Source organism: Aphis gossypii, chromosome X (assembly GCF_020184175.1).
Source record: "Aphis gossypii isolate Hap1 chromosome X, ASM2018417v2, whole genome shotgun sequence".
NCBI lineage: Eukaryota > Metazoa > Arthropoda > Insecta > Hemiptera > Aphididae > Aphis > Aphis gossypii.
In genome coordinates, this window is record NC_065533.1 from 39,023,819 (window position 1) to 39,035,104 (window position 11,286).

An 11,286-nucleotide genomic window follows, 5' to 3' on the forward strand; every position below is an offset into this window, starting at 1 on the left:
CTCTAATAGTAGCCAGAAAAATATTTGCAAATTTCAAAATACACGTAATGAGTCAACTGTACGACTAATAGTTATGTAGGTGCTGAAATTTTAACAAAAAACCTGACACTGAGCATAGGTGAAAATTGGGTAGGCTTGAGAGGGCTTAGGAGGCCTAACCTCAAAACATACAAACAAGGAAATTAGCTCCCTTGAATATTTGGTTGTAATTGATTTATTCTATATATTTCAAGTTATTCTTATGATGCTATTATTACTTTATTAAAGATCATTGTTTATTGTCTAAGAAAGTAGTAACTATAAGCTATCGAGTATAAAAAGCAACTGTTCAATCACAAATGTGTGCTATGAAAAACTAAAATTACATACCATTTTTTAATTGACAAAAGCAATATTAGTTTAGAAGATTTGACTAGATATATATCCAAACATCTATAAGCTTTTATAGCTTATGCAAGTTGCACTCACTCTCCCCATAAATTCGTCTACATGACTACATGTGAATGTAGTTTTTCAGCAATAAGAATAATAAAAAACTAAAAACACACACTGGATTAATTTCCAAAAATAAAATAATAGGTAGGAATATTATTTTAAAATAAATATTTTAGTATAATACTTAGGTATAACAAGGTAGTTACAATAAATATTAATATTTAATAATTTTGTTTTTCTTTATAATTTGTATAATTAATATTATCTTTCTTATATAAGTAAAGTTAAAATTTAAGTATTTGTGCTAGTAAATGTGTAACACCTATAGTATGTTTAAATGTTTAAAATAAATCACACTTTGGTTTTTCATACCCAGTGTTTAGGGTAATATTATATTACCTATGTTTACAAGTGAAGAAAGCAGCTTTGATATGCAATTAAGTATTTTTAAATATTAGCCCCTTATAATACTATGGCAAATTTCCACTTCTGCATTCAAAGTGGTTTACAAATGGAAATTATTAGTTTGCAAAGTGACGAATGTCTTAAAATCGCTTTTCATGATGACCATCACTTAGCTCTGTTTTATTCGAGTATCTGTGAAACAAAATTTAGCAAAATATTGCTAAAAAAATGTTGACCGTGTTTGGAAGCACGTTTATCTGTGAGCAAACTTTTCACTAACAAAAAATCGAAAAAGCAGATGTGTTTGGTAATTAACTGATAGTCTCTTAAACGATGTATTGAAAATTTCTACATCGAAAATTAGACATTCTATCGATAAACTTGTTGATGCTAGGTAAAAAAAAAATTGAACAAATCACTAATTGTAGCAATTATTGAAATAACTAATATAGGATCAGTAATTAAACCTAACGAAGAATATTCATATCAGTAAACCAAATTTTACTCTCTAATAGAAATGTTTAGAAAGTAATTTAAAACTTAAAGTACATCTATTTCAGAGTGGTTTCAGTGTTATAATTTACAGGTATGTATAGGTATCATATGCACATAATATGCCACTAATTCCATAATAAAAGAAATGTACATAATAACATTAATAATAATCAATAATCGTTTATTACTACATACATGTATAGAGATTATGTGATTATACTATTAATTAAAGTATGCCAGTACTTACCTATGTGGTATTTTACATATACCTACTAATTTAATATTTATACATAATGTCTTGTTTAATTTCAACAGTTATTAGCTATAATAATAAAAATAAGACATAATTTAAACTTTAAAGACTAATAATAACATCATAAAACTGTTATTGATTAAATATAACATTGTTGTATTATATTGGCTAATTCTTGGGCATTTAGTACCTAACCACTTCTAGCCAGCACGTATCCCGGTTATAGGTACCGATAGTATCTAAACTACCGTGGTTCATAGTTGACGCCGTCAACTTGACGGGCATAAAGGTGATGGGTTTCCACTGGACCGGTCCGGTGTACGTGCACGCATGTATGCTTGTACATACACGTCCTTCGTGAAAAATACTCTAGTAAGCATACGGTAACTGGTAAGCGCATAATTTTAGCGGTAAATTAACTTACTATAATTTGGCTCGACTCTATAGTGTAAGTACGCTTTAATTAACTTTTAAAACAATATAATTTAATATTATAATAACATAACACATTTTTAAGATTTTAAAATTGGTTACTGCGGCTATCGCTCAAATTCGACCGTTAAACACACGGAAATAGTTGAAACAGATCCAACTTCATGGTACCTATCGTGATTATACGTGTGGTAAGAACGTATAAACTTTCTGGTATAACAAAAGCTTACCATATAAATATACCAACCAATCACAGAAAAGTATTTTTATGCACGCGTACACGTAGGTATGTAGTCGAAACCCGCCTTAACATGGTATAAATATGTATCTAAAATCTGACTATACCTAGGTACCTACCTAATAATTTAATATTAGTGATAGATAGGTACTTATTAACGCAATGTTTTTACAAAAATTAAATTTACGTATCTACCTACTATTGTGTTACCTAATAGTCCTAATAGTTAAATAAATTTCTTTAAGACCATTATTAAAATACATAGGTATCGTGAAATAAAATTTATAATAATTTAAGTATTTAACACATGTATTACAGTGCCTCACATCCAACACGTCCTCTGTACAGCAGTTCGGTATAACCAATATTATTGTCCACCTTTTTTTATTAGTTAATACCAATTATGTTTATTATAGTATTATTAATATGGTAACTTAAGATTTTTGAATTGTATCATAGATAAAACTGAATGTATATATTATAGTGAAGTGTTGTGCGTGAAGAGCCCTTACTTTCTTTTCTATTTGTTTCTTCTGAGCTAAAGCGAATAGCGACAATATGTTCTAAGAAAACTGACTCAAGAGTTCAAGACTCTTTTCTCTTATGATTATGAATTATGACTATTGTATTGTACAGATTTGTGTACCTATATAGAGAAGTTACAGTAAGTCATTTTATATTTTAATTAATTATTTATTATTAATTAGTTTTTATGAATTTTTAGCTACAAAATACTTGAAATTTTTTTACATTTTTGACGGATTTTGTCAACATTGTAACTTCAAATGCGTAAAAAAACAACTTGTGCCTATGTATTTTTATTTTTTTTATAGATATATGAATATCTTTTGTGGGATCTTGTATTATATTTTCAAGCATTTCTACCCAGAAAATAATTTTTAATATTTATAAAAAAATAAAAACTATAAAAAAATTATAATTTCTCATACCTATAAATAATTTAAAAAGAGTTAACAATTTTATCGTATAATAAAAATATTATTATAGACATTTAGAGAAACTTATAAGTACTCATTGTTATTATTTTTTTTAAATACAATAAAAAAGTTATAAAATATCATAAATTAATTTAATTTTCCGGTAAAATTATTTTTTTCTCTTATAGGTTGTACAATTAAAAAAGAACCTATAAATGATTTTTAAAACTTAGGTAGGTAGTAGGTACCTATAAAGTATAAAAACAAATTTTTTTATGAATTTCTAACTACCTACATACAAAATAATTTATTAATCTTTGCGATTTTTATGATTTTTGTCAACATTTTAACAAATCTAAACAGTATGAAAAAATATTGTAACTACCTATATATTCTATATCTGTATATATCTATACCTATATAGATTTTTGCCTTTTTTCATTGATAAACATAGGTACAAGGAGCTTTGTATTAAATTTTCAATCTTTTCTACTCAGCAAATAATCTTTAATCAACATTTATAACAGAAAATATTTAAAATTCCTTATGCTTATAAATAGCTTGAAATAATTGAAATATTTTAAAAATCTTATTGTAAATATAAAACGATAATATTTGGTTAAAATGTTATCGAATTTTCCAAAAATTGGTTTTATATAAAAAATCCAGTTTTTCCAAATTTAAAATTATAAAAATAAGTTTTGGGATTTTTATGTTTGACCTCTCGAAAGTACAAAGAATATTCAATCAAAGGCGGATCCAGAAATTTATCAATGGGGGGGGGGGGTAGTATGATACTATTAACTCTGAATATACCTATAACTCGTATTTCTCACAAGTCACAGTGTAATAAATGTGTATATAATAAGCTTAAGGGGGGGAGTATTTATCCTATTACCCCCCTAGATCCGCCACTGTATCCAATACCACATTCATTTTTGAAAATCGAATCATTTTGTCGACAACTTATCGTAACAACTAATAAGTTATAATCTACTTATAAAAAAACACATGATGATAAAATGATACACTAATTACTTCACTCAGAATCTATAACAACATTTCTATTATTAATATTCTAAATGTAAAATGTACTATATTGTGCATTTGTAAGATAGACAACACAAATGTGGGTTGACGTCCATGAATATTATCAAAAACAAAAAATTCAAAATCATCAATATCTACATTTAAATTACCTGAAATATACCTTTTACTCACAGGTCTACATGTTATAAATTAAGTATAAATTATTCAATTAAATATAAGCATGTGTCAAGTTATATTAACAATAACTAAAAATTAGTAGTGAGTTAGTGGTCCATTAAACTTGATTTCTTTACTTAATTAATTTTGTTAAACCATTATACTTATCGATTTTTTGTGCAATTTGGCATTAGTGTTTTAATGTTATCTAATAAAACATTAAAACATAACACAGCTTTTGAGAAAAAAAATTACAAAAATTATAAAAAGAGAAACTACTAACCTAACTGTAATATTATTAGTTTTATTTTTTATTTTTGATATTTTAAAAATGTTGAGAAAACTCACATTTAAAGATAATAATATAAATTGTCTTCAAGAATTTTTGGGTATTTTAATTATAAGGGAATACAAATAATGGTGTTATTTTTAAAATTGATAATAGGTTAATTCACTGTAAATTGTAATCAAATAATACAATTAAACATAAAATTATGCAAATAAATTTTTTATGTTAGTATGTTACCCACTTATAAATTAAAGATAACAAAGCAATGCAATGTCCTTATAAATAATTAATAATTATAATTGTGAGTTGGAACAAAGTGTATCAAAATTGAATTTACAACTTAGAATATTGAATAATAGTTGATAGTCATGACTTGTAATACATAAACATATTGATAAATTAAACAATGTATATAATGAAATGAGTTAATATATCATATTATACTAGTAGGCCCGAAATTCAAAACAGAATCTTTACTCAATTATTGTGTTTTGCATTGTAAAATATTAAGGATATTAGGGCCTTAGATAATATTACTTTTAAAAAATCAATACTGGAATATTTTTCTAATATTAATAATAATAGAGTAAAATAAGAAAATTTTTCTGAAAATAAAATTTAGAATGTAATTACTAAGTAAGATGGAGATAATAAATGTCGGTAGAAGTTTTATTTATACATTTTATTAGTAAACTTGAAATATTGCCACAAATTTAATTAATAATTAACTTTATTCAATTTTTAGAACAAATCTTTTGAAAATAAAGTCAGTCTTAATATTACCAAGCTAACTAGGTAAACAAAAATACATAAATTAGTATTTACACAGTATTTGTAAAATTTATAACACATTGTTTAATTTCATTATTAATCAAAATTACAACTTTAATGCATTATACTTTGAGCAATTTTTTTTTGCTGTTTTTAAGAGTAGCAAACTCCCATCTCAAATAATAAATAATTATTCAAAATTATTGCGGCATCAAATAATAAGACAACTATTATCTAATATGGTATTAAGTGTTTTCGTTTGGAATGTTCTTACATTTTGTTATTTATACACTTTTTTTGTATATTTTAATGTTTTAACAATAAGTACTTAAACAATTATACATTTTCACAATTTAAAATAAATATTTTTGATTACAATTTCAAAGTTCATTAGATGTTATTTGTTTCATAATTGTAGCATAAAATACTTCAATTTTCTTTACATTTTGAATATCTGAAGTTTTAAACTGCAAGCACTGAAACAAAAGTACATATTATTAAATAAATGATGTTATAAATATATTGCATAATATACATTATGGTGGTATAATCTATCTTACACAATGGGTATAATTCATTTTATAGAATTTGAAAAAAAAGAAAGTATTTTTGTTCATGAATAACAAAAATAAATGTATTAAAGAAAGTATTTTAAAATAAGATGATTTAATTTGATCCTCAAATATAATATATAATAAATACAGAACATCAAAATATACATTATAATAATATTAAATTAATTAATTTAGTTATTTACCGAAATATCATCCGTTACTTTTAATTGCACAGTTGATTGACTATGACAATACTTCATAGTGCACCTGACCTAGAAAACAGATATTTTGAGGATTAAATTAAAAAAAAAAGTTATTTTGCATATTATGAATAAATGTACATTTTTCATTTAGAATAAGTATGACTACTATAACTAACTGTAGAAATAAAATATCTAATATTTTTTTTTTGAGATTTGCATGATAATATAAAATGGTTTTAGACTCATAAAAATTTTGAAATTGTATTATATTATGTTTTCAGCTTATCACTATATTGCATATGTAATTGTAATTGTGCTATAATTAATTATAAATAATTTATTATAATTATTATTTACCATTTTACTGAAGCGTTAATTTTTGCACAATTTGTGACCAAAGGAAGAGTAGATTAAAAATAATTAATTAAAAATAAAATTAATGCACTGTCTGTAAAATGTACAAATACAATATAATAACATAAATATATGTGTATTGTTAAAATGTGTAATATAATTAAGTTTAATTTAAAATATAAAATTGAAATACTTTTATTTTTTTTAATTTTGTAATATAAAAATACTTTACATCTTTATAAGGCATATTGGTGGAGCGATAACAAACAAGTACCATAATTTCTGACATAGTTCTTAATTTACTAAGAAAACCAACTCTAAATCTAATATGAATAATTTGTAGTAAAAACATCAATTATTCTTTTCTTTGGTTATTTATAAAAAAAAAATTATTTGACTAAAACATAGATTTATAACAAAATACAAATTTGATAATTATAAATACTAATTCTATTGGTCATAGAAATTATTATCAATAAACATTAACTAATTATACAGCAAATTTAGTTAAATAAAATATTATTTTATATGATTCTTATTAGATATATCTATTAATTTTATGTATTTAATTTAGCAGGTTCCTAGGTATTTATTAGAAATATAATACTTTGATTTAACAAAACAATTTAATTATTTTTTTTAAAATCTACCTATATCTTTTATGATAACTAGGTATTTTAATTTAGTACCTAGGACTTTTTTATTTTATCAATAATAAACATTTCAAGTTTGTAATAACTGTAATAAACAATTTTGGTTTTAATTAAAAAATAATTATATAGTTTTGATTAAAGTTTAAAATTTAATTTTGTTACAATAAACTATTAAAAAATTATGCAATAGGTAAATTATACAAAAATGGATATTTTAAATTGCATTATTTTATGATTTGATTTATAATAATTGTAGAGCTAAGTTTTTAACTTACTAAGATTAGACTGCTATTTTATATTTGTAAAGTTTTACTTTAAAGTACCTATTGTATATTAAAATATTTACAAAATGGTGATAAACTATTAATAATTTAAATAAAAGTAAATTATAGTAAGCAAATTTATTTAGTTTAAATTTAAAATAAAAATTAGTTGGTAAACCTAAATGTTTTTTAGCAGTTAATTAAAGAATTAGCAAAGTATTTGTCTACGTGTTTAATACAAACATACCGTTATTACAATAAACTTTTCTTCAAATGATTTAAATAAGATAATACACATGAAACGTTAAATTAAACAAGCCTGTAGGCGAACAAAGTAGAATAGTAATGAACTTATTCACCACAAATAAGTATTTTCAAGGTAAGGCGCGCGATCGACAAGATTAACATTATGTCTCTAAAAAGATAATAAAACGTAAATCACCCTGGTTGGATCTTTGAGGAGCAGATTGTACGAGGCTGTTTCGAATTCCTTCCACGTTTTTAGATACATGTCGATATTTCAGATAGTCGCTGGAGGAGAAAAACGGAACGGTCAGAACGTCAACCGATGGTTATCCACATCGGCGTCGCACTTATTTTACTGGAGTGAGTCCACGACGATGTACGCAAAAGAACGACAAACAACACGGTTCAAGCTCAGACCGCTACAATGACGCTCGCACGCTCGTCGATGTCGACGTGCTGACAGACGGTGACGTCTAATGATTTGATAACGGTTGTGATAAGTTGATAAAATGTGTGGGACTGTTTGCAGGGGACACACAGTCGTCGCGATAAACAACTTGGCACACATTTTTAACCGTATAGGTAATAAAATTACACGAGCAATGTAAAAGCGTAAGTACCAATATACAATTTAATTGGCCTCGGTTTAACGAAATAATTATATAACATTATCTAGAGGTTTGTCTTTACTCTTTATGGGTAAAGATTTACCTATTTTAATTCGGTGGTTAAGTTGGTAAAAAGTTTAAATGTTTATAAAAACAATATTCTGTAGGTATTTATTAGGAGGTACCTACCTACTTAGGTTTTTTATTTTTCAATTCAAGATTGGTGGTTTCAAATTCATCGTTTCCAAATTACGTAAATTCGAAATTATGTCAATTCTTAATTCATAAATTTCATATGCTATTTTCTATTCTTGATTTATTGTTCCTTGACTTTACCTCCACACTCAATCATAGGTAGGTAGGTACACCTATATGACTATAATATGTGTTTTTCATATTTTTCAAACTACTTATCTACTTACTTATAATTAAAACTCGGTTGAAATTGTTGTACACAAACTTAAAAGTAATACTAATAATAGAATAGTATACAAAAAGGTAGGCAAGTAACGTTTTGCATTGCTGTATATTAGGTGTCGAGTGGGTCACTGTAGTTATGGGAGAGTTAAATTTGAATTTAATGATAGGTAGGTAGGTACGTCGTTTTAAATCTTAAATGAAAAGGGTTTCTAAGCGGTTACGGCCTGTTGAGTGTCAACTTAAATCACTAATTATACTTCATGATGTGTGTTTTGATAATATATCTGCTTATAAAGTTATAAAAAATAATTAACATCTTTTCTGTTGTTAATATAGATCGTTTTGTTTAAGTTTGAACCTCTTCTTTAGATCTTTTTTAGATTTCGTAGTAGAAAATATAATAATTTATTATAAAATACATATACCTAAGTAATATTATATTACATTTTCAAACCTTAACTTAAAAGATTTTATTAGTTTTTTATTTTAAAATACTATAGAACTTAGTTTATAATTTTCATGATTTTGTTAAATATTCTGTAAAAATTAAAATTTTAAAATTTTAAACTTCAAATAATACAAAAACTTTGTAAAAACTTCAAATTTCTGTTATTCCTTTTTAAATTGTAACATTTACATTTATAAAAAATTCCCATTTTCGTTAATTATATTCATTTGTTTTTGCTGATTATAAAAAAGTACCTTCTGAAAATTATTCATTTTTACCTGTTTAAAGTAAAAAAAGATCCAATTTTTTACTCGAAACCACTTCCAATGTTGAAAATCAAAAAAATTGTCGAATACCGGAATACTTATCTTGCATACAGATACAAAAATAAAAAATAAAAATCACACATCATTGTAAAATCCATACATTCATTTGATCTACCTACTTACCAATAAATCAAAATGTAATGATAAGTTTTGTTGAGTCTATTGTCTTTAATATCTTTTATAGTTTTATAGATAAAGTCTGTAATAAAAATTGCTAAAATATTAGTACCATTGTCGCTGTTGTACGTGTATTTAATTATTATTACCTTACCTAGGTACCTATGTATTTGATACTTTGATTGAACTGCTTATGTTAGTGCGAAATGTATACATTTATATAGGTATGTATTATTTAGTCTTCCATTGTCTTCTATGGTTCTATGATCTTAAAAATGTCCTTGTTCCAATTCACAAATCACAATTATGATACACCTATATTTAGTATACCTATCTACTATCATTATTTAAGTGTTATGTTCTATATTATATGTAGGTATAATTAATTTAAAATTAAAATCATAATTATTACCAAGATTTATTAAGTTTATCAGACACCAGGAGAAATAAAATTAGTAATATATATTTAAAAAGTAATGTTATTTTTTGTTTCCAAATGATATTTGGCAATGGTGAAAATGGTATATTTGGTAATTGTTTACTTTCCGAATATTGACTAGAAACTTCTCTAAATTTTGAGAATTGAGATAAATTTAAAACTACTTGAACCAAAATTATAAACACAAACTTATGAAGTCCTGTTTGAAATTATTCAAATAACTTTTTTCCTTAGGGATTTAGAACATTTTATTGAGCATCAAATTTACTGATTTCGTTAACTTTTTCCTCAAACTAGATAAGTTTCCCTTATGGACATAAGTATACCTACATAACTGTACATATAATTTTATTATAATATACAATTCAAATAAAAAATTATAATATTATATAAACTAACATTTATAGTAGGTAATTAATAATATGAATATATCTTGCACTATACCCATTAACCAGTCCTTGAACATATTTTTTCGAAAATTCACAGTAGAATATTATTTTATCTCAACTATCAAATGATTAAATATTTTAGTCCTAATATTTTATCAATTCGAACAATTACGTCTTACTTTATATTACACTAAAGCTCCAATACCTACATAATATATCATATGTATTTCTAGGTGAAAGTTTTGACATTTTTCTTGATTTTATACAGTGGTGGTTAAACATCATGTTTAAGAGGGGGGGGGGTGAAAATAAATCTAACTTTTCTCGACACTATAAAATTTTTATGTATATTATAGTATATACCAGTCGATCATGACGATTATTAACAACTTTTTTTTTGGTCAATCGTGAAAAACTAAAAAAATTCAGAGTAGGTACCATAAATTACTACCCCTGCCCCTTGGTATTGGTCAAGCCCGGATTAAGATAATTTTGAACCCGGGGTCAAACAATTTTAGAGGCCCATAACCATAATCAAAATTTTGTTAATTATATACAGCAATAAGTAAAATGTTAAAGCTACGTATGGAAAATTTTGTTGCAGAATCACTTGACTAATCCAAAAATAAGCAATTTTTTATTTCTCAACTTTTAAGAATAATAATTTACTGATGATTAATGATTACTTTATACTTTGCATCACTTATATAATATTTTTCCAGCTGAGTTTCTAAATTCATTAATAATCTTCTATTTAATTTTTATCATTTAGATTTTTTTTTTTTGTTTTGCTAACTCGAGTAC

At 24.7% G+C, this 11,286-nt stretch overlaps 1 protein-coding gene across 1 annotated transcript; it reads right to left on the reverse strand.

Moving 5' to 3' along the window:
* Positions 1-5,403: 5,403 nt before the first annotated feature.
* On the reverse strand, positions 5,404-8,209 carry LOC114129446 (signal recognition particle 9 kDa protein). Its single transcript, XM_027994181.2, has 3 exons — positions 7,932-8,209; positions 6,220-6,288; positions 5,404-5,938 (listed from the first exon to the last, which is right to left on the reverse strand). Exons 1-3 carry the CDS (start codon positions 7,998-8,000, stop codon positions 5,843-5,845), a joined length of 234 nt encoding a protein of 77 aa, XP_027849982.1. The 5' UTR covers positions 8,001-8,209; the 3' UTR covers positions 5,404-5,842.
* Positions 8,210-11,286: the final 3,077 nt, after the last annotated feature.

Bases quoted from the DNA above. Each gene is read 5' to 3' on its own strand.
- LOC114129446 (XM_027994181.2), bottom strand. From the start codon at position 8,000: ATGTATCTAAAAACGTGGAAGGAATTCGAAACAGCCTCGTACAATCTG. The intron at 6,289-7,931 runs GTGATTTACGTT...TCTGTTTTCTAG, and splicing joins TCCTCAAAGATCCAACCAGG to GTCAGGTGCACTATGAAGTA. The intron at 5,939-6,219 runs GTAAATAACTAA...CTTTTGTTTCAG, and splicing joins AAGTAACGGATGATATTTCG to TGCTTGCAGTTTAAAACTTC.